The 25,161-nt window shown below is 37.4% G+C and overlaps 1 protein-coding gene across 6 annotated transcripts in view; it reads left to right on the forward strand.

The window, feature by feature from the left end:
• Sulf1 (Extracellular sulfatase Sulf1) overlaps nucleotides 1-25,161 on the forward strand; it is a 74,948-nt gene that overhangs the window by 32,098 nt on the left and 17,689 nt on the right. For 5 of the 6 annotated variants that reach the window (XM_071709452.1, XM_071709448.1, XM_071709454.1 and 2 more), the window contains exons 2-4: nucleotides 6,810-7,128; nucleotides 7,969-8,208; nucleotides 21,586-21,907. In XM_071709452.1, coding sequence (XP_071565553.1) covers nucleotides 6,879-7,128; nucleotides 7,969-8,208; nucleotides 21,586-21,907 — 812 coding nt within the window. In that variant the 5' untranslated portion in view covers nucleotides 6,810-6,878. Of the gene's footprint in view, nucleotides 1-6,809; nucleotides 7,200-7,968; nucleotides 8,209-21,585; nucleotides 21,908-25,161 lie in introns of those variants that run through there. The other variant, XM_071709453.1, reaches the window with a different exon arrangement.

The following is a 25,161-nucleotide window of genomic DNA, read 5'->3' on the forward strand; positions in this document are numbered from 1 at the left end:
AAGATATATGAAATGTATGTATTAGATTTATTTTATATTATAAAACTTACTTTTATACAACTTATAAATATTGGCACGTTTATGATATTTTTTGGAAGGTGAGACTTTGCAAGCTTTGTTTTTACACGTCACCAATAAATTGAAACAAACATAAGTCATTATCTTGCGAAAGTAACTGGGACGACAAACTCGAATTCTTCCTTTTTCGGTTTTTTTTTCTTAATCACACAGTTTCGTGGTGCTTGAGGACGGACACTTTTTAAAAATTTAGGTATTTTCCAGGAGAATCTGTTCGATCACACAACGCTAATGTATTAATGCATTGTTGGAACATAGGTGCATTGCAATATAAACGGCAATTTTAACAAAATCCTACAGACTAGATGAACGAAATAAAATATTGGCTGACATTAATAAGTATTATAATTTCAGTTAATCATTAATAATAAGTATTATCTATAAGTATTAAATAAATCAATTTTCCTTAATTACTCAGTTTTGTTATAAAATATGTTAAAAGTTATCTTGAAAATCTTGTGCATACTTTCTAGATATTGTATAAAATAACGTTAAGTATCAAACAAAATATGAATTATTTAATGAGTAATAATTATATATTTTTTATATTTTTTCGGATAGTTTTTCATTTACATTATGTCGTGGCAATAATTATTAATATACGACTAATTGGTTACTTTTCTTATTTCCTATCTCGATTTCGGTAATAAATTTTAAAAACTGCAATAAGCAACTCGTACATCTCAGCATTTGCTATTGATAATAGAAGAGTTTCGCAGTATATTACGACACGCATCGTTATATTACAAGGAGACAGTAGCAGCAGGATTATATTTCCAAGCCGCAAGGTGCAATTCAACAATGACAAACGGATGCAATGCGTGTGTTATGTAGGCATACATGATATGAGTAGGCATACGCATACTCGCGCGTTGCGCAAAGTCAAAAGATCTATGTGCACGTGTGCACTCGTTACATTATCTGATTGTGCTAAATTCAGCGTGCGTTCGTTCCTGTTACTCTGTCCAGGAAGTGACGTCAGAGATATCGCACAGTATATGCACGGCAAACGCATGATCGGGATTTACGTGTGTCGGCGCGAGGACCGTTAATGATGTGCCATTCGTTTACTTCTCTAAATTCATTTGCCCGAAAGTAAGTTCTGATCATATTTCTGTGGTATACGTTAATAATGAACAAATTTTACTCAATTACATTAGTTTCAAGGTAAATAGCGTAAATAGCGCTAGTATCTAAATAGTTTTTTACATAGTTATCTCTTAATATCGGATACAGGTTTCCCCCGTTATCCGAAAATCTTCCCCCCATCAAACTGACAACGTTTTATTATGCATTTGCTTATTGTTTTTTGATTAATTTCCAAAAAATATGAAATAGTATTTCTGCGTAAGTGTTGCCGCCCCAAAAATCAAAATATTTTTACTATAGTAGAACCTATGGATGGACATTTTCCGTTCGGCTACATTTATATGTTTACAGTTTTATCAGCCAAACAACACATTTGTCCCATCCAATAGTTTTGCTTCCCTGATTATGTCACTTTCACACCCCAGATGGAGTTAGACATAAATAATTTCTCGTATACAAAAATACACACGATAGGTTATAATAGACAGAAGATATATGAAATGTATATATATATTTCTGTGAACAAAATTATTTTTTGGAAGTGTGGGGCTTTACAAGCTTTGCTTTTACGCCCCACCAATAAATTAAAACAAACATAAGTCATTATCTTGCGAAGGTGACTAGGGCGGTGAACTCGAATCCATTTTTCTTGGATCTATTTAATTTTTTATTTGTTTATTTCAATTTATTGAGGCAAGCTGTGCAAAGCCCTACCTTTAAAAAATTATGTCGATAATATTCGGTAAAAAAGATAGGAAGTCCTGAAACAAAAAATATTTCTTGTTAAATAAGTACTATAAAGTATAATAAAGTTAAGCAAGTACTGTTTCTGCAAGTTATATTTCTTTCTTTTATGTACGAGAAATTGTTTGTCTCCCTCCATATCTAGAGTGTGAAAGTTAATACAACCAGGAAAACAAAAGTGTTTTTTATTATTATTTAATTTTTCTTTATCAAATAATCTGGGAGATATCTGAAGTTTATAAATTTTAATTTTTAGGATTCAAAAATGTATAAATAGCTTCAATAAATTCTGAGCCGTTTCTTTACTCTCGCATTGTGATGAGGCTGGTGGTAATGACCCTGGCGATCGATATCTTATTGCAAGAAAACTTAAGTGCTATTTAACGTGTTTGGTACATGTTTACTTGGAAAAGGAACTAATAAATTATGAGTACATTCGCGCGTAGATCCTCTTCAGATTTCTTGTGGTTAGCGAAAACAGGTTCTAATGTAGATCTTTTGTAAAAACGAAGTGGCGTAAAGAGAACTTTCGAAAAGCGGGGAATATCCGTATTAATAACTAGTTCTTAAAGAAAATGTGAATGTCCGAGAGAAGTCGAAATGGATATAATCTGGAAAAATGTGCTACTCGCAGACAATAATCGATCGAAACTTGGATATATTATACCTACGTTCTTCGTAAATAAAAAAAAGAATATAAAATACAATTTTTGTCAAAATTGCGACTCTCTTGGAATTATCTACGCTGCTTTTGCTTTTCCTCTTGTCGCTCGTGTTCTCTGTGCTGTCCTCCTATCTGCTCGACCAGGAACGAGGTGGCTATCAATTAGTAGTAATTAACGCGGGATCAGAGGCTCGCGATCGAGTCTGGGCCAAACGTGACATTGCTCCCTGACATCTTTCCAGCCGCCTCTCGACTTGTCGCGCGCGCATATACTTGGCGCTAATTAGTGACGCATAATAACCTGTGCTATGCCAGATCGGGTCGACTAAAATATGATATGCCATCACTTCTGGGTAATTACAAAATTATTTGAATATTATTAAACGTGAAAACTCTATTTTATTTTCCTACTATTTTCCTACTATTTTTTCTTGTTTTTCTTCTCTCTCATGAAATTACGATCATGGCTATGTCGATATATTACATCGAAAAATGATAGATATCTTAAATCATAAAAGTAATGCTGTTTATACATGGTGGCACTGATGATATTTTTATAGACGTATCTACTCCCACGAACGTAAAAAAAGAGTTCAAGGATTACGAGCGTATATAGATATCTCGAAGCGTGGGTATTTCTTACGGAATATGTTATAGGTATTCGAAAAATATGATAGAGAGAGAGATATGTTAAACAGTTTTTATCGAATCGTATTTATTTTTACTTTCGCTATTAAATGATATTCAAGTCTAATTTAATGCAGATTAGTATAGATTAATCTTGCAGCAAGTCGATCCAGTCGATATGTTTATTTTAATATGTTTATTTCTTCGATGTTATGTAAAAGAACAGAATTTTCTTATATTTATTTTTGAAGATAGAAGCTTTAACGCGCACGGTTGAATCAATATTTTTCGCCATTTCGCGAGTATTACGTATTCCACGAACGATACTCGCATTTTAAGATATAACCTGTACATAAGTGGGTAGAGAAGCGACTTACCTCGCGACTGGATGGATAGTTCGTGTTATCTGGATTATCATTATCCTTACGCCTCTCTGCGCGATCGACGTGAAATACAACGTGCAAGGTGGATACGTACGAGATGAAATCTCGCGAGTATGATCGCGCCGATCAAGGTGGAATCCAAGTGGTATCCAAGCAAGTACTGTGTACCTTGCGTGGATACGTATAGGTATACACGGCGTGTACTTTACGAATGCCGGATCCGCGCGTATCAAAGGTGCTCTCCGTGCTTGTATTTATTCGTAGACTCGATCGTATTTTACGCGCGGACAGGATTGAGGCTCTTGCCAAGTGAGCGCCAAGGATGCGTACTAGCGAATGCATATAACAGCAGTACCATCGGCATAACAAATAAATTTTCTGCAAGAGTATAAACAAAAAAGGAGAATCCTGCAATATAGATAAAAGCTTGCTTAAATCGATACTTGTTTGAATTTGATATATAGAGCAGTCGATACATTTGGTATATGGCAATAAAAATTGAAAGACATTTCTCTATTTTCTTCCAGACTTCTCCATTCTCTAGTGAAATTATTTATTAATTTATTTACGATATGAAAATGATTTTGTATAAATAGGCGGGTCATGATTTTAGAAACGATATAAGAGAAAGTTTAATTTTATTATAAGATATTATAAATTCTAGTAAACTGTAGACGTGAGTGGTACGTTTATTTTTCAGCAAAATTTTAAAAATTAATTTTCAGAAATTACTTGTATTATTTTACGCTATTGGATCAGATTTATTGAGTGATTCGTAAACTTTTGCTGTACTTATACTTGTTTATATCTTATTTTTATTAATACAATTCTAGTGACATCTTTAGCATTTGAGCACAAATCGCAAGCACGAAGGCGTTTTGAATATTTATCAATATACAACATCCGTTACGATCCACCTACATTTACGTCCGATCGAGCATAAGTTATTTTAATCGTGGCGCTCTTCCTGGAGAAGTGACGCGGGAAACCATTTTGGGAGATCGCATCGCAAATACGAGAGCCGAATTAATTACAAATGTTAGGATTATCACGTGGGCGGGTAACCATTAAGGTGTCGAAACCGGATTCTGCTGTTGGTCGAAAGAGCGATACATTAATCTGCACACGTGATATATGCGCGTGCGGGTTTATACAGGGTAGATATACAATATTATAGTATCTTGTGACGCAATACGAATTCGATCGTTTTGATAGTGGTTCATTCGAGGAACTCCCTTGTACCTGGAGGCAGCTATTAATCGGTAACGTTATCCAAAACGTGATTTTAACATAATCAGATATCGGAAACACGCAATTATATATCTACAATAGAAGAAACAAAGATGTTGCGGAAATATAAATATTTTGGAAAATTAGAAAAAATGTAGAAATCTTATGTATAAAAAAAATTTGTTCAAGTACGTAGAAAAAAGTAAGCGCACATGCTTCGAAGCATCATTCGATTTCTGAAAAATCGAATCTAAGGGCAAAAAGAGATGTACTTTACGAGAAATCTAATAAAATTCGATGCAATAAGACCCGTACGGAAAGATATACATATACGCGACGATGCCGAAGGCGCTGTGATTTCCGCAAATAATATTCTTCCTTAGCACATTCTCTCGAATCGTGGGAACTCTCCGTCCAGCATCGTGCGTTTACCTGCCATGCAACCATCCATATTTGACTCTGCGAAAACGCGCTCTAGCATTCTTCTATCCGTTCAGCCCGATCGGATTCGCGTTCGATTCTCGCATCATTCGATTTCCTTCTAGCTCCCAGATGTCTTAAAATACCACCTACCTTGTTGCTCGAAGCGCTCACCCTACATTCTTTTATTCGCCTCACGTACAAACGATAAAGCCTTGGATAATAGGAGATGATGAAAAAAATCATAGTAAATTTCATCGCAGTACCATTTGCGAAATTTTTTTATTGGTAGCCCAGAAAAGCCGCCGGGAAACTTGATTATAAAATTGCTAGACGTAAAATTTGCTTTTATTCCTGATTTATTTTAATAATATACACGGCTAGTTGTATAAGTCAAATGGAGAATTAATTCAGGTTGCACGACTATTTATTATTTTTCTTCCAATTCTTCCTAAGAACTTTGCAACATACAGCACGACGAAGCCCGCCATAAAACATGGATCATAGTCTCGTTCCCCTCGCTTCCTCGAGCCGGCAAGGTCACATGATTTCTTTTTTTTTTGCCTTTCATCTCTTATCTTTCATTCCTGAGTAACAAAACGTGTTTAGTAGTTAGTTCGGATGATCACATTCGCTCTCGGTAAAGCCTGGTGATGGGCATAGCATATGCGGTGTCTGTGGCTAATCGTGTCGAATCGCCAGTAATGCGACCCGTTAATTGTTTCGCACGATGCGTGCAACGATCGCGATGCTGGATCATTTGCCGCGTTTATTGGAGATAATTATCGTACCGCGCATCCAAACTGCTCGTGTATATTAACGGATTACGTAACGCATTTTGGTCGTGCAAGAATTTCATTCGTGACCATATCGCATTGCACCTCGCGCACAAACACAATCGGATGATTGGAATGCCATTTGATGAATATCTATCGTACGGTATATATACATGTGCCGTACATTTCATAAATACCTAATGGTAAAATATAATTATATAGTTGAAACACGTAAAAATTCTCTTTTATTATAAGAATATCTTGAGATCTGATTTTTTAAGCGATTTCAAGTTAAATGTAATTTTATAATTATTATATGGATTTGTGTTTTATCTATGAATATTATTTGACAAAAAATATTACTATAAAGCATTAGATCCCGTTTGATAACTGAAAATGTTAATATTTATTTATGTGCAATTATTTTTGTTTAAGATAATAGTCATTTCTTTAATTTTACAATAATAAAAACGTTTACGATTTGAATCTCGTGAAACATATTTCACGTAAACGTTCTTACACGAGTTAGTTCCGTCAATCAGTACAGCAAATGAAGTAACAGCAATTGCGATTGGAACAATTTCCTATGACAGTCGATTTCCTTCTTCCACGCAATTATCTCGTCGTCTTTTTCAATTTTTTTCTTTTTTTTTCGATCGGAGATACACGTTCTAGATATACGAGGCGGGAAAGATTCTTTAAGACCCTCTCTTTTTCTTTTTCTGCCGCGCCGCGATCCAATTACCGTCGAACTCACGCGGCCATTAACGTGATGCGTGCTCTGTTTTCCTGTTCCAGTCACAACCATGGTATGACACTTGATTGAGGTAGCCAGTCCATAAACGACCACCAACCGCTGCCGCCGCCATGAGCAAGCTATTTCAATTTCTGGCCCTCCTCCTGTTGGGTGTCAATGCCAGACGGACCGACGGAGACAGACCTGCGGATGACGCGCACGTCGGCCAGCAGCGTCGCGGCTCCCTCCACAAGTCGAATTACAACAGCAATAATAATTACAATCATCAGCCGAACTCGCCCTATTTGCCGCACCAGCAGCCCAGGGAGCGGAAGCCCAACATTGTACTGATTCTGACGGATGATCAAGACGTTGAACTGGGTTCGTAGCGACGTACAGGATTACTCGAGCCTCTCGGAAGCTGAGATCAACTCCGATCAACTCCGCCTTCTGTAAATTTCTTAATTTTAGTAGCAGAGAGCACATGATTAGTTTGTTACCTCATCAACTTTCTCTATCTTTTATTTCGTGGAGTCGATCAGTTTGATTTCTAAGAGACTCATTTATCCCCGGTGTATAAATGCCTACGTAGAACACAGAGTTCACTTTGTTTATTGCGTGCGGCAGCCTGCTGGCGCCTTATCTCGCCATCGCGATATTAGTCTCAGTCCTTGCGAAGGCCCGCTTCGAGATATCGCGACACGTATCCGAAGAGAAACGCGTGCAATATGCAATCTTATCTGTAACGCCGCACAGAACATTACGTGTATTTATTTCATTAATTTGTCCGCTAATATCGAAATAGACTACGGGCGTTTACGAGCAACGCTTGAAATCTTCACCGACAGATATTTCGAACGGTGTAAAATCGATATTCCTTCCTTCTTTCTTTTCAGAACACGAAATTTCAATTAGAAACGATGTCGTCCTCAATTTTCCAAATTTAACGAAAAATACATGCTTTTATCTTCGTTTTCTCGATCTTATAATTCGATAATAATTGATATTTTATTATGGAAAGTTCACGAGTCCAAATATGAATTTTATATGATTCATAGGTAAAGACCTGTGTAATGAGCATAGTTCGCATTCAGCATAATAAACAGCATATTGCACCAAGCCGGCAAGCGATTAAGCGATTGCGGGACAATGGACGTGTCTATAGATTAACCGAGTACACGTTTGACCGTATCCAAAATGGTCGTTTCGTATCCATCGCAGGTTCGCTGAACTTCATGCCACGGACTCTGAAGCGAATAAGGAACGAGGGCGCCGAGCTGAGACACGCGTACGTGACCACTCCCATGTGCTGTCCGAGCAGGAGCTCTTTGCTCACCGGTCGTTACGTTCACAATCACGAGGTCTTCACGAACAACGACAACTGCAGCAGTCCCCAGTGGCAACGAGATCACGAACCGCACTCCTTCGCCGCTTATTTGAGCAACGCGGGATATCGGACAGGTAAGAGAGTGGCTCATCGTTCATCCTGTAAAGCCTGGTGGATGATTACAGATCTCGCACTTCGCGAAGAATCGCACGCACGCAAAGCATTTAATGATATTATTGCAGTGTTAAAAACGATACATTTTAATCCTATCACGTGAAACTTTTTTCCGACGCGTTTCTCGGGTTGAAAATCGAACTTTTTCCATCTTCAACGTTAAATATTTTTTTCCGATAATTAAATTTCCGTTTAATTCGAAACTACCCTAATGCTATAAAACGAAAGCGGAATGATATTAAATGTTAATAAAGCTCTCGGTCATCAAATTCTAATTATTCGAAAATTCTGCAAGAGAGAGAAAATCAAAAATAGCTTCTTGATAGAGCTATTTATTCAATGCTTCTACGTTTATTACTGGCACGATTTGAAGAGAATAGACGCGTTATTATCCGTTGCATTGTAACGCACATAACTCGACCTTTGGCCGTACAAACGCAATCAGGATAATCGAGGCACGTTCAATTGAGAAGTGAGATTTCTATTTACCTCCCTATCCTATGCCAGCACAATGCGCTTTATGCGTAACTGGAGTCAAGTACGATTAGCGATAAATCCTCGTTACATAGGTCGACCCGAGCCACTTAGGCCGGGATTTTCAATCAGAATAGGTCGAAACCTTGCTTTACTTTTTTCCTTTTTTTCTCCCGCCAACTACCCTCACGTCGCGCACATGAATCAACGTCATCGTAGCAACATCTTCCATCACGATACTTATTCGCGCGTCGTTTTAAGCGAAGAGGCAAGTCGACGTCCCCTATTTACATACGGATGCTACACCCGCGGGCGGCGTATTCCCGCAATTAAAATCTCGATTAATCCGCTCCCTCCCCCTCTGTTCTGCTCCCGACGTTTCCGTGCACGACATACCGGCGTCCCGCAATTTTCATTCCGTGCAATCGGTCGCGCCGAACACGGCAATGCATTCCCGCGAAATTCCCGAGGCTTAATTCCACCAAGCTGGGTTTCGTCCCGCGCGATTGTTCGGCGAGTGTTGCAGGCTCCCTCCCTCCCGCAGGCTCCCTCCCATCCCGTCGGCGGCGAATCTTGCCGTGATTTCTCTCCGGAGGGCCAAAAACGGTTGGAACGTGCACGTAACATCGCACCTGCGCCGCGACGCGATCGATCGGCAACTCAAAATCCAAATGTTCGATCGCGTCGATTGGGACTCGGACTTCTCGCATTAATCACCCGCGATTCCGCGGATATTCGTTCAGCGTGGCTCGAGTCACATCCGCAAATTCGCGACTGCGTTTCGATATGAGATCCGATCTAAATATCGACTACATGGGTAATTGTTTGTTCTTTTCGAGTGACGTTTCGATATACATGCTACACGCATATTGCATTGGTAATTTATGTGATTTGCTACTTGATAGTTTAGATCTCGCTGAATGTTAACTAGGGGCAGAATCTTAATAATCCTTTGCTTACGAACTTAACCAATTTATTTCAAATCATGACCCGTGATAAGACATTACTTGTGCTAGATTATACCCGCGGCAGCATACGGACTGCAAGCAAAATTCGCCGTGTTCGTCGACTTAACGCAACGTCTCGACATGATACCCGATGATATTAATGTGCTCTAATATAACGGATAGATGTATCAGTTGCGATGCTGCATGCAACTGATCGAGAGGCACACGAACGTAATAGAATCTGTTCTCCACGGTGGATATCGCGGGTTGTACCACGTTATGTTGCATTGCGACGATTTCTCTTATCGCTAAAAGACGTCATAAAACGCGTTAGCGTGTCTGCGATGTAAAGAATTCTTGAAGGATCGTAAAACGTTGCAGCCACCTGTCGCGAACTTGTATGGAATAAATACCGCATTTCTTTTTCGGCGAGAAACCTGAATACATCCGAATTCCATTGCGCTTATGTATGTGACAACAATTTGTACCTCCAGAAATCCGATACTTATTTCTAAAATCCTATTTCAAAAAAGATTGGTTAATTTTAATTGCGATTTAACTGATTCTCAATCCATTTCTGTCTAGAAAGGGGGTCAGAGAATCAGTTAAATTCCAGTTAATTGATTTTGCTGGAACTGAGCCGGATGGGGAGAATGCAACGCGACGGTATATATTCTGGGGCTCAAAGGGAGGTAAAAATCTCGCGATCGCTGAGGCCGATCGGTGCGCTCGCTCGCCGATGTCGGACCTTGCACAGACGTTCGGGCAAGAGAGCGGAATCTCTTCTGCTTCTTCTTGTTCGTCGGCATCTTCCTTTCCGTTCGCGACCATATTCGCGTAGACAGGACGTTGCTCCCTGAAAGTGCAGCCAGCCAGCCAGCCAGCCAGCCAGACTCCTGTTTCGTCGATCGAACCATTCGCCTACATCCGGCACGATTGCTACGATTGGCGATCTTCCAAAATTCGCGTACACAGCGTATTCCTCTACTTCCGGCGCAATGTCTGCATCGTCGAGATAAGGCTTCATCAGGATAAGAATCGCCTGGATCGCGGCCGGAGGTGAAAGCGCGGCTAATTGCCGCGATAAGCCGCCCCGTTTTATGCTTCTCTCGAGAATGATCGCTTATATGACATAACATTTCTCGCTTGACGAGCTCGTACCTTGCCCCTAGCATACGTTTCAGTCCGATGGCCCGTGAAACTCGTCCCGATACAACAAATCTTGCATGACCTGATTGAATCGGGCCTTTTTTAGCTCAATCGCGCGCTTTCGCTAGATACTTGCATAATAATATGCAGGACGTGAAATGTTGTTAATTTTATTAAACGCATGTTAATATGCAAGAATTAAAAAAGTATAAATATATAACGTATTTAAACCAGACTCAATCCAGGTAGGTAGAAGGTAGCAAATTTTTATGTCATATATAAGACAGAAAGTTGAATTAGGAGAAATAATTTCATAGCAACATATTATACGTGTACTTAACTAACTTTATTTAATTACCTTTTTAAATAACAATACAAAAGTATTTAGTCTAGATTTCTAGAATCATACCACGATCGTAAAGGGAAAATTAGAAGTAACAAAAGCTGCTCGTTTAATTCGTTCGGAACCTTAGAATTTTATTTTATAGCATGTGACATTTAAAGAATGTTCAACTTACCGACAGTCGGAATGATCAGGGGCATGATCATCCCGAACTCGCAAAGGAACGTGTTTCGCAAAGTACTGATCGATGATCGTGCTTTAGGGAAAGGAAAGAACTTGTTTTGTTATCGCTGCCTGTGTTATGCAGGGTGTCCCTGACCAGAATACCGAGACTGGTCGGCCAGGCGACAAATTTTCTTTGTTATCTTCGCGAGAGAATCTTGTCGCGAGCGAATACGTTATTCGACCTCACCATTAAGGTGCGTTCGTGACTTTGGAATTTGACGAGTAAAGATGTATGCTCGTTAAATTATTCTAAAAATGTAAAATAAAAAAAACAAGAATTAATTCGTAATTGATGAGCAAACGTACGATATTTTATAAAGTTTATATTTCTATTTATATATATGTATTTATTCAACATTTGTATTTTCCCGGTTATATCAACTTTCACACTCTAAGATGGAGGCAGACATAAATAATTTTTCGTACACAAAAGAAATACAAACAGTACTTATTTAACATTATTACTTTAAGTACTTATTTAATAGGAATATTTTTTGTTTCTGGACTTTCTATCTTTTTTACCGAATACAACATAATATTTGGAAGGTAGGGCTTTGCACAGCTTGCCTCAATAAATTGAAATAAACATAAACGAAAAAATAAATTAATCCGGGAAAAATAGATCCGAGTTCACCACCCTAGTCGCCTTTGCAAGATAATGATTTAAGTTTGTTTTAATTTATTGGTGGGGTAAGCATGCAAGCCCCACACTTCCAAAAAATAACAGGTTATACACAATATAAAATATATACATACATTTCATTTATCTTCTATCTATTATAACCAATCATGTGTATTTTTGTATACGAGAAATTATTTATGTCTAACTCCATCTGGGGTGTGAAAATGACACAATCACACATACACAGGAAAACACGATTGTTGAACACAACGATTGTGCTGTCTGGTTGACAAAACTAACACGTAAATATAGTCGAGTCCACAAAGTGTCCATCCATAGGCACTACGAAACTGCGTGGTCAAGAAAAGAAAAATGGACCCGAGTTTACCGGTCCAGTTTTGCAAGATAATGACTTATGTTTGTTTCAATTTATTGGTGGGGTAAAAGCAAAGCTTGTAAAGCCCCACACTTCCAAAAAATAATTATAGGTTCCTATCACACAAATATATATGCATTTCATATATCTTCTGTCTATTATAACCAATTGTGTGCACTTTTGTATACGAGAAATTATTTATGTCTAACTCCATCTAGAGTGTGAAAGTCGATGTAATTAGGGAAAATATATACTGAAATAAACTGAAATAAACGTATACATATTAAATAAATTTACATTTATACCGAATATCCAAAGTTTACTTTTCTTTCGTCGATGAATTTTTAAACTAACAATAAATTGAAATTCTTTCTATTAAAAGACTGATTTTTAAATCTGAAAATTAATATTTTAATGCACAATAAATATCTTTCTCTTACAAGCAATTGCATCTATAATTCTATTCATAAAATAAAATAAAAATTTATGTGTCAAAGTGAAATCTACTTGAACTCGCTGATAAGTAAAGTATTATGGTATACTTTATATTATTTGTGGTAATCTCTAAATGTGCGATTGTTTATAATTCCAAAGGTCTTAAGGTGGCCTGATATTCCTAATATTTTTTAAATAGAGAATTAATTCTAAATTAAATAACTTTATTATCTTAGCTAATGTGCCAGTTAGCATAATTAGCTAATATTTTGTTATTTATTAGTACTTATCACGATAATATAAAAAAATTGATATAAAAATTTGATACAAAAATGCATTTCAGTGTTTGCTTCAATGCATATTTTTACGCTATTGCAAACTACAAAGCTTAACACATGTCTCGTTACAATTGTCTAAAAATGACTTGATAAATGTTTCGTATTTTATATATTATGAGATATAGCGAATGGAATTCAATACGATAGATCTATAAAGCAAAGCACGGTGCAGCCATTTCGTATCTGAGAGTCGCTTCATGTTATGTACTGTTATACTGCGCAAAACGTTAACGAGACAAGCCTCTATTTTATGAGACGCGCTGCGTAGTAAAGCATTTTACTTAACATACTCTTAATTATTCCTTTGCGAATAATTTCCTGGTGAGATTTCTGCAGTGGGTTCTCGACCGCATGTTTACATGTAATTTTTCCTGTCTATGGCTCTTTTTGCATTGCACCAGACTTTAAAGCCTACACTTTAATGATAAGACCACGCGTATGTTAAAAGCTGCAACAGACTCCAACATAGATATTCTGCAGGATAATTATAGAGGATTCAATATCATTAATACTATATTAAAGTCGACGTATTAAAAGACGCACCAAAAAGATATGACGAACGGAAATTCCTCACATCCATATCGATATCAATTGGCTGATATCTTTTTACACTACTTTTTTTCAATATAGAAATAGATAGAAATAAGTAAAGCTGAACTACATTCTCTTTAAGTTTTAGACATCATCTGGGAAAACACTTTTCGTGATTTGTGCTATTACTAGTTTTGTTTTAATAAAATTGTTGAAGAATGTTAATAATAAAGGATAGAAATGGATTTATGACACAATTAAATACTACAACGCGTATAATTTATTGATGTACCATAAGCTGAAATTGTTTGATAATAAGATAATAATATTGCGTCAGATGGTATTTTTCATTGCTTTTTAATATATAATTGCTTGAAGAATTTGACATGTCAATCGAAGGTAACGTGAATGCGCGTATTATATGTAAGTCTTTCAGGAGCCAAATTATATAATTAAACATTTTTTGCAATTATTTTAATACCAAACATTTAATTAATTTATGTAACTTTATCAGTTTTCTCTACATATTATTTTTCATGGAGTTGATTTTTTTGGGAGAGACTGAGATAAGATTTTCATTTTTGCCTAAGAATTTGTTGACGAGTTAGGCATATTTAATCCTACCATAAACGACCTGTGTCTCATCACAATCAGTCAGTTACAATTGCGAGCATTTCAATGTGAGATATCGATTGAAAGCAGAGACAGGATAAAGGAAAAAGTCATTATGATGCAAGCGGGGTTTGCATGAATAATGAGGCAAATTAGGATCTATTATCTGACCTATCGTAACAAATGCGTAATGACAGCAGCGGAGATGACGCCGATGGTGACGTACGACGATCGTAAGGAGAACGTTTCTGTATCCGTTAGCGCTGAAGAAAGCCCCGCCGACACGTGACGCGGTATTGTTTCAAGTGGCTGTAGGAAGTCTGATTACCATAATACGTACTTGTACTTGTTAGTACACGCGGCAAATATCTCGGCTATTTCGCAACTGATAGATGAACGTCTTGATTTCCGGTGTGTGTTCCTCTGTTCCTGCATCTCAAATAGAAACTCACGTAATGATAATAACACGAAACAATCTCGACGAATGAGAAAAAAGTGCTTTAAAAGGAAATGTGACAGCGATTCACCATTCGGTGTGAAAGCCGGAGAGCTCTCCATAATTCGTTATATTTTTTAATAGTAGGTTTTTTAGCATTAAGACAGTTGTCGACTTTTACCTATTTCTGTAATTTATAAGTTGTAACTTTAAGTGCAATCGTGGATTTTATTCTTATTTAATAACGTACAATTTATTTAAAAAAATATATATATATCAAAGGCCTATATTAGTGTACATTAGAGTTTAAATTTTTCATTTAGACACTCAATACTCGAAGCAAACGCCCTTGTTTTTTTCCTGCGGGGGTGACTGATCCGCAGTCATTTGGGCTTAGCAAACTCACGGACCCGAGCTCAACACACTGCAATGCTCGCATACATTTACATACAATGTACACTCATATTCACACTTTTTCGTTGTGTACGTGACACTGCAATAAACGCTTTAGAAAAAATGAAAACAAAGTACAACTTGATTTAAGAATAATGAGAGAAATGAAAACTATATTTACACATAGGTTTTAGATATAGAAGAAGCAGAATGGTAAAAACTAAAATTCATTTTTTTATTTATATTGCTCAATTAGAAAAGTTTATCGATGAATTTCGACGCTAATGGGAATAATCTTTCATGTCGATTACTAATAAAAACTGATATGTGTGTATCAAATAAGACTAATAAGCCTCATATAACACACCTTTTAATGAAAGAACAAATTAGTGTCCAGCATCCTCTCGACTCTTCGGAGATGTTAAGGTTTCAGTGCCTAAGGCATAGGACATTTGAAGTAATTCTGGAGCATATATTACTTTGTGATTTAGACTTTACATGAATTTTATCAAGTGGTCTTAAAATTCTCAATTCGCTCGCCATAGTCTCTTCCTTCTCCATCGATATATTTTTTCTAACTGTCATCCCATGTTATGGGTTTACGATGTCTTAAATGTATACACATAGCCCACTGTGAATTTCGATCCGCGCGATTCGCGCACGACGTGAAATCCCGATTCATCATGCGAGTCTTTTTGCGGAAGTAGCGTTGTTCGTTGAACAGCTCGTTAGGCCGCGGCGGCGGTGGTGCAGAAGCATGCGATGTACCCTTAAATCTCGGCACGGGAACGTTTCAGCGCTCGGTCGTAACGAACGGGGTCGACATGCGAACGAATAAACGATCACGTCGAGCCGAAGCGCGCCGCGCGTGTTTCGATAGAATACCGAAAAGCGGGTTAATGCTCGCGCGGCACGAAACAACTTCCTAAAATAATCGCGAACTTCCTCCGTACCGCCGATATTCCGGCACATCGCAATATTCTAAGTTCATTCGTGCCGTTTAACTCCGATGATCTTGAACGTTACGCGCCGTTCATCGTTCCGACGAGGGTGTAACTTCGCTCTCTATGCCGATTCTACCATCAAAACGAACAATGAAACATTTTCTGTAATTGACGTTTGTTATTCTTGATGATGACGTTATCTAATAATTATTTAATAAACATTTTTTTGTACCAGCGATTTTAAGTATAGATTTATTAATAGCTAAAGAGACAAGAGAAATCTTAATATAATGCTAATAAGTTTTGAAGGTTTCATTTATCAAATTGTGCTTAATTATATTAGTACGGAAATACTGACTCAAGATATCTTACATACAAGGATATTTCGAAATTCTGTTACATTAGGATTATAGTGCCAAAGATTTGTCATTCTTCCATCTTGCCTTGTATTAAATGAGTAAAAAAACAGAAATTTTTAAAAAAAGATTGAAAAATTTCTCTTTAGATGGAAAAAAGGATATAGGAAGATCCATGACGGCGATTTTGCTTTCAGTTTTCTGAAATTTTATTTTTAACGTTATTTGATAAATATGATAAAGCTTTTGCATCAATCTAATACTTTATAGCTATTTCTTTTTCTTCTATTTTTCTTGAATATTGTATTTCGTATATTATTATTATACAGAATATGATTCTTTAAACATAATTAAATTTATGATGCATAGTTCATACTCAGTATTATGAAAGCGTAACCTATAATGTGCAATAATTTCAAGTATAATAATATATCTTAATAATATTGTTTTTGATCTTATGTCTTCTCTATTGACGAAAATTTAACAAGAAACTCACTTATTTTTAATTTTTTTTTAATTTTTCAACATTAAATAGGTATCTCTATATCTAAATCTTAAAATTAAATTCCATTAAAATTTCTCTCGATCTCTTATACATTCTTTAAGTCGATTTTTCGCAATTGTCCATCCTCATTTTTACGACGAGTACCGCACGCCCCTCGAGGTTGTCGATATTCAGCTATGAACAGTTTGGAGACATATTTATTCGTTGGTTGATTTATAAAGGATTTAAAAAAGAAGAGAATATTTGCTCTCTCTCTCTCTACATCGAATGTTTTTATCGTTTCATTTTATTTTGTTTTGTCCTAACTAAAATTTAATCCGCGACTGGCGCCAGAATACTACTGGCGCTTCTGCGTCGCTTCTGTCCTCTTCTTTATCATCCACTTAGCTAGAGATTACATTCTTTTACAATCAAATGTCTCCGAGATGTGTCGCCGTTTCTGAATTTTAATTTGCCCTTTAAGTCGCGATTTTTTTTTATTGTAATGCTATCTCGCGTTGTGCTTCTATCTTCTTCGAAGCAACAGGTGCGATGCGTAGTCACAATTCTGATAATATAATCACCCTATATTTCAGGTACATAACTTCTTTTATAAAATTGTTTTAAAATTTTTATATCGATAACATCATGATAAGTAACACAAACTTGATCATGCCATGTGAAATTGATGAACATAAATGCAACATGCAGAGTAATAATAAATTATCTAAAATTAAATTATATAGGACAAATCAAAATATAATAAGAAAGTGCATGACAAGATGTTTTCAATTTTATAAAAAGTATACTAGAATCATAGTTCAGAAATGAATATTATTTGATCAAACTGTAAACGCATAGGTAGATGAGCAAAAAAATAGATCCCATATATTTGACAATAAGTAAAAATTTGAAAAATGGAAAACCCGAATTCTATTATCATTATCAATCTGGTTGCTTCTGTTTGATGTTAACAGTTATTACAATTTATATTTATTCCAGTTTATTTGTGGGAAAGAGGGCTGCAAAGCCTCACATTTTTATTTCTTTCCGTTATAACTAATTTTTATATAAGTAAAATTATTTATGCCTAATTACATTTAATTTAGGCAATTAATATAATTAAGCAACTGTTGAATGCGATAAATATGTTGTCTGGCTGACAAAACTAGATGCAAGCCGAACAAAGTGTCCATTCATATAGGCATCATAAAACTGCGTGAATTGCGTGATTAAGAGAAAAACTTGAAAAACGAGGAATTCGAGTTTACCGCCCCAGTCACTTTCACCTGATGATAATTTATGTTTGTTTCAATTTGTTGGTGGGACGAGTAAAAGCAAAGCTTGCAAAACCTCACCTTCCAAAAAATAATTTGCTGAGAAGATTAATATGGTAGGTGTATATATATCACATCATTAAATTCTCGTATTTTTTTCTGCGTTATACTGTTTTATCGTAAAATAAAAAAACCCAAGTGTTCACTAGCTTAGTCACGTTCTTTACCTGCACGGGGATTCTCTAACTCCTTAACGACAGTTTCGGTATCGTTGCGCAGCTCTTTTACCATATATAATACCTGCGTAACGATACCGAAACTGTCGTTAAGGAGTTAGAAAATCCCCGTGCTGATGACAATTTATGTTTGTTTCAATTTATTGGTGGGGTAAAAGCAAAGCTTGTAAAGCCCCACACTTCCAAAAATAACCCCTGTATATTAAAAAATATATATACATTTCATATATCTTCTGTCTATTATAACCAGTTGTGTATACTTTTGTATACGAGAAATTATCTATGTCTAACTCCATCTGGAGTGTGAAAGTAACACAATCACACATATACACAGGAAAACACGATTATTGAATACAACGAATGTGTTGTCTGGCTGACAGAACTAGCATGTAAATACAGCCAAATGAAGTGTCTGTCCATAGATGCCACGAATCTTCCTGGTCAAGAAAGAGACTCAAAAAATGAGAATCCAAATTTACCTGATGACAATTTATGTTTGTTTTAATTTATTAGTGGAATGGAACATGCAAAGCTTTCTTCCAATTTACATTCCAAAAACCACATTGTGTCAGATACATATATTACTAGTATTAATTAGTGGAGATTGCTGCTTGGAAGATTATATTTTTTATCACAACCAAACTTCTGCACAAAACGTAGCATATTTTTGTTCCCGTTTCCGTTAATTGAAAAATCAGTTATTCATATTTTTATACAAGAAATTATTTATGTTTAATTTTAGCTGGAGTTTTTGAAAATTGACATAACCAAGGATATGAAAGCATTGAAAGTATGTGTTGTGTGTTGTGTGTGTGTGCGCGCGCGCGCGTGTGCGCGTGTGCGCGTATGTGTGAAAATTTTTTATTATATGTATATTTATAATTAATTTTGTAATTAAATATATGTTTTTTCTCTGTACGCTGCTATAACGTTACTCAATAATTACCTATATCTTGTAATTATAAAATCAAAATATTCGTTTACTAATAAGCACTAACATATACTTAAGTCCGTTGATTACTAAGTGCAAAATCAAAACGATTCACTCGCCTATCGCAACAATAATGTCACATAGCGTTATCGCTTCGACGAATTTGCGGTGCGATAGCTGCGTATCTACAAATGCGAATTACCGGTAATTAAAGAGAAATCACGAAGTAAACACAAGTGAGCGAGATAGTTAAAATCGTACAAATCGCACATGATTCTTTAAATTTTAAATGATGAGAAACGCGCTCTTTGCTTGTCGAGCAATCATTCGATGTCTATTGCGACTATCGGGAAAAATTCGAGCAACATCATTATATGATTAATTTTCGCCGTGACTTGTTTTATTTCGAAATACTGCTCATGTGAGTAGAAACAGAAAGGGATCGCTGTGATTACGCAGAAAACACGATGTAAGCTGAGAGAGACTATTACCCGGATATTTTGGAAGTGCGTGAGTCATTTAGAAACAATTCGAACAATGTATTCGGAAACCAATGTTTCCGAACTCGTTGTCTGCACATGAAGTCGCACCGAAAATAAATGTCTTGAAGAAATATAGAAATTTATAGATATATAAAAGAATTATACGATTGTTCTCTCTCGACGACTACAAATATTGAGAAGTAAAAAAGATCATCCAACGTTATTTACTCCATATAGTATACATTACGTGTAGAATGCTGAAAAGATTATCTCCAACTTTTAATATATTCAATTAAAATCGCGAATTGATGTTCAATCATTGGTTATAAATCCTCGTGCAAGAAAGCCGAATTGATGATTTATGTCAAGTGATTATTTGCAGCCATGATCTATTCCACAGATTTATCGATCGTTATATACGCTTATTGTTTAGCGAATAGGAATGACGCTCGCAATTTTTATTGAGATGTCACCGATTAGTGCTAAACGAAAGTAAACGTGATTGATCGCGCATGATGGTCTCATCCTAGCAAAAAATCATCTTGTGCGCGCGCGTCTGATTTCGCCATCATGTAACTCTGATATAAATAAGCATCGATATATACGTACCGTGTACACGATGGTGCACAAGGATAGAAGGAGGATACGCGAAAGTGGAAGTAAAGAGAGAACCGAAAAGAACGACTTCACCGTGGTGCCTTTGAATTAATTATTTGATGCCGCCCCGTATGAATAATTCAGACTTCGGCAGACGGGATGAGTCTTGACGGGAGGTACCTTTACCAGAAGTAGAAACCAGAAAATGGAATTGCCTTTTGATTTATCACCAGTATAGCCGAGAGAAATGTATACTTTTTCAATTTTTCTGCAAGAAATTTATACAGTCTCGGATTCTCTGAAATTTTTTTCCTCGTATTTTCCACATAATTTTTTTCAATAAAAAATATTTTTTTACATGTAAAAAAGTACTGAGATTAACTTACCAAAAATAAAATATTTTGAGTTATTTTCTTCTCATATATTATGGCATAAGATATATCTCATATTTCGCAGTTTATATATTTATGACACGTATTCAACAGTCGCGTTTCCCTAATTTTATTAACTTGTATACTCTGGAGTTAGACAAATAGTTTCTCGTATTTAAAAACAAGAACAATTACTTATATAATTGAAACAGAAATAGAAAACAGGAATGGAAACATAAATATTTATATATGTGTAAAAAAAAAACAAATTTTTAAAAGTAGGACGAAACACGTATGGCGTTAATTCTTATTGTCATAGCTTAGAATGCAGATATAATGTTTGCTTTCTTTATTAATCTAATAGCATTTATCGAATGTGTCGTGCTTCGTGTTGAATTCTGGTGTTTTATGCGTTAAATTACAAATCATGGAATGATTGTGGAGGAAATATCAATATATATCACTTTTTCCTGTATTCACTGACCATTAAAAAAGTTTACATGCAGCAATTTAACTTGACAGATGAGGAACAGTAATTTACACATTGCATTTCAATTGTGAATTACAAGTTTGGAACATAATGAACGGCAAATAATATTTTGCAAGCGCGTGCATCGATAATACAAATTGTAAATTGCATAATTAAAAAACATGCTATATTATATCTAAAATTACAGTTATCTAAGAGATAGAGGTGCCAAGAAAGTTACGAGAAATTAAAGATTAAATCGTCCACCAAAGCTGCAACTTAATTTCCGCGATTTTGTTTTTGTTTCAGGATACTTCGGCAAGTATTTGAACAAATACAACGGCTCGTACATACCGCCGGGATGGCGGGAATGGGGCGGCCTTATAATGAACTCCCGCTACTACAACTACAGCGTCAACATGAACGGCAAGAAGATAAAGCACGGCTTTGACTACAGCCGGGACTATTATCCGGATCTGATAGCCAACGACAGCGTGGCTTTCCTCAGGCAGAGCAAACACAATTTCGCCCGGAAGCCGGTAATGTTAGTCGCGAGCTTCCCGGCGCCGCACGGCCCGGAGGACTCGGCGCCGCAGTTCTCGCATCTCTTCTTCAACGTCACCACTCATCAGTGAGTACAACGGACTTTCTGACTGTCTATTCCGATTTTTTTGCGAGCGCGACGTTATCCCTGGCAGCGGAGCGCACGCGGTCCGATTCGTACCCGGGACTTTTTTTGCAAACCGGTTCCGTTTCTTGATGCCGTTCGCTCGCTGATCAGCGATAAATTCGCAGGGACGGCACATGTGTACACATGTCCGTGAACGGAATGTCGTTTTCCGATCGAGAGAATTGTAAATAAGTGAATTACGTCGTGGCATCTGCTTCACGAAGGTAATAAACGTACTTTTATTCGGTTTCGTTATCCTATTGCCTCCCGTTTGATATGAAATTTAATTGGAACGAAGTTTCGCCAGTTGATTGGGTTCGATAATATTTGCAATTTACACGTATAAATATACCGTAGAAATAAAATACATTGTTTTACATTATTGCGTAAAATAAAAATTAATAAAACGTTTCGTAAAACATTAATTCTTGATTTCTAATCTTGAATGTTCGTTTGCGTGATCGATCGGATCTCAGAAAAGAAGTAAATGAAAAACACATTTATTTTAAAAGTGCAAGTTGTAATTTATGACACAATCCAGTTTGATATCAGTGCAACATTTAAAAGATTAGCTTTGGGAGTAAGAATAAGTTTTGCAAATCGTGCCACACAATATTAATTATGTATTGTGTGCGTGTTCCGACCATTTTACATAATCTCTTCGCGAGAAATGCACTACGCGATCCCTTCTGCTTCGCTGTTTTGTCTATTATCCCGTTTGTGCGATCTCTTTCTCGTTGAGAACCGCCCATCCCAAGGAGGTTTACATTTCTCTTTCTCCGATTACACTTCGCGATGACTTCATCGTCCCATCATTGAAATGGGATTCAGCAACCAAACTACGACGGCGAAGTCAAGCATGTCTTTATGCTGTAGGCTATTCGTGCGACTGGTGCGACTGGATAGATACGATCTTTGGGGACTCGGTGATCCTAGCAAAAAAAAAACGCGAGTCAATTCGAGAGCAAGTCAGAGGGCAGTTCTGTATGAGGTTTCTGTATCCTCGACGTTATTCCGGATCGCTCGTCGTCGATATCGCGAGTCTGGCTCACGTTCGAGCCGACGCTGTCATGACGACCGCAACTTCATCGAACCCAGTCGCGCGCGCCTATTATTTTTCTGTTGCAAACCGCTCTTCCACTCGTTCGATAACGTACGACGGGGGACCGCGCAATCCGACAATAAGGATTGTCGCCGCGCGGGGGAAAAAAAACGAGAACGCGGGGGCGACCTCCCTCCCGGCTCGACATCGACGAGTCCGACGAGTCGGACCCCATCGCGCTTTTCACTCCTTCCGAACAATGCGGCGCGTGTTCCATCCGCGTCGGAGGCCGGTAAATTCGCGCGGTTTATCTCCGCCCCGCGCGAAAATCCACGTCCGGGACACGAGAGGGAACAGGGACGGAAGACGCGAGGCGATATCGAGCGTCAGCGCGCGTATACGCGGTCCTAGACGGGATAGACATCGCGTCGAATGATGGAGTACCCTAGACCACCATGAGCGCGCTCTTACGAACCCGTCGCACGAGACAGGTATTAGGGCAGAGAAAAAAAGCGACACACAGCTCGGAACAGAAGTGGGACGATAGCGGACGCGATATCCCTCGATGAAGCTTTATTTGTCGTCGTCTAGACGACGAAGCATTGATCACGCAATTAAAATAGATTAATGCATCGAAAAATGACACTTTTAAAAATAATTCAAATTCCAGCCGTGATTCTAAATAATCCGCAAAATGTTATAAGACGTTTAAAGCGGTATCTCTCGATTTTTTTGGTAATCTGGATGGTTAGAATTAGCGTCCGAACGAGAGGGAGAGAGAAACATGCGTTTGTGGCGAGCAATCTTGATTGATTAATTTATTAGCGTGTGTATAAACTGATTTTCATTGCAAGCTTTCGCGTGCCGCTGCTGTGCGCGAGTTTTCAGTACCGGGTTTCGCGTGGCACGGACGTCGAGATAATAGCGACGTTGCAAACGCGTTTGTCTTCTGCCAGGATGAGTAAAAGGAGCTCTTGGACCGCGTGCACGTCTGGTGACGGCGTGCGATTCATTACTGGATTTCCAAGACACGAGGACAGAAGAAAAACTCGTTGAAATTTCACCTCTTGCGATAAAAGGGACAAAGCTTCGTTTTAGTGATGATTTATGATTTATCGCGCTTAGTGCCATGCTTTGTCGCTCGACATTGCGAAGACACGGAGAAGAACGCGAGAAGTTTGTTTAACAATTCGTTAATCCCTAGTTAATCTCTAGAACGTTAATTATTTCTGTAGAATATGAGCACAAGAGGCTTTTCAATCCAAAGATACCCGGAAAATTATTCATATTATTACAGCGAAAATTATGGTGTAAAAAGTTAAACTCCTGATTTGTGTACTTCCGATTCAGTAATCGTGTATATTGAAAACTGATGCGGACTCAATAATATAATATTCGAGAAAAGTTTAGATCTTAAAATTCTTTTTGTCCCAGAACGTTACATTTCCGAGTTCAATATGTTTTCCCTTGCAAGCCCACAACATGTGTCTGTATAATTTCATTGTCTGGCCCAGACTCTCGATTGTGAAAATTTCCGGCGGGATTGGGAGCGATTGTTCGACAAGTGTCATTCTGAAAATTCTATTTCCCGAAAGTGACTCGTAATACTGGAAACTACCGATGGAAATTTAGGGTTTATTTGTCCGACAGAAAAATCGTCGTTCGAGACGTGAAGTCGTATTTGACATTAAACACGCAGCATTGAATAGCACGGTGAAAAATACCAACGAAAGAGTACTTGCGGAAACATCGTCGCACGTGCTTTCGCGAAATCGCTTAACGCACCTCGATATTGCAGATTATATTTAATTACGGCGCGATATCACGGCCATTTACGGGGTGGTCGCAGAATGTCAGCCGGCGTTTTAATACCTCGAGGTTTTCATTCTGCGCGCTCGTACATCACGGCGTTCCCGTGTCGTGCCACTCAAAAGCTAATCGACAGAAATTAATGTGTCGAGCAGCATGCACAGTAACGTGCTTTCAGGGTGCTTTTATCGGTGCGCCTTTAAGCAATCGCTAGCGCACACAGCCAGGCCCTAATCTAATTCCCCCTCGATCAAAAGGTGTTAAGTGCATCGCCAGATAATTAATATGAATTAATAACGGATCTTAATGATAGTTTGATGATCCTTGGTGGCGTTACGTCTATGTTTATCTGATTGCAATAGCT

The sequence above is a fragment of the Temnothorax nylanderi genome, unplaced genomic scaffold (genome assembly GCF_030848795.1).
Source record: "Temnothorax nylanderi isolate EJ_2023f unplaced genomic scaffold, tnyl_v1.0 TNYL_tig0077_pilon, whole genome shotgun sequence".
Classification (NCBI taxonomy): Eukaryota; Metazoa; Arthropoda; class Insecta; order Hymenoptera; family Formicidae; genus Temnothorax; species Temnothorax nylanderi.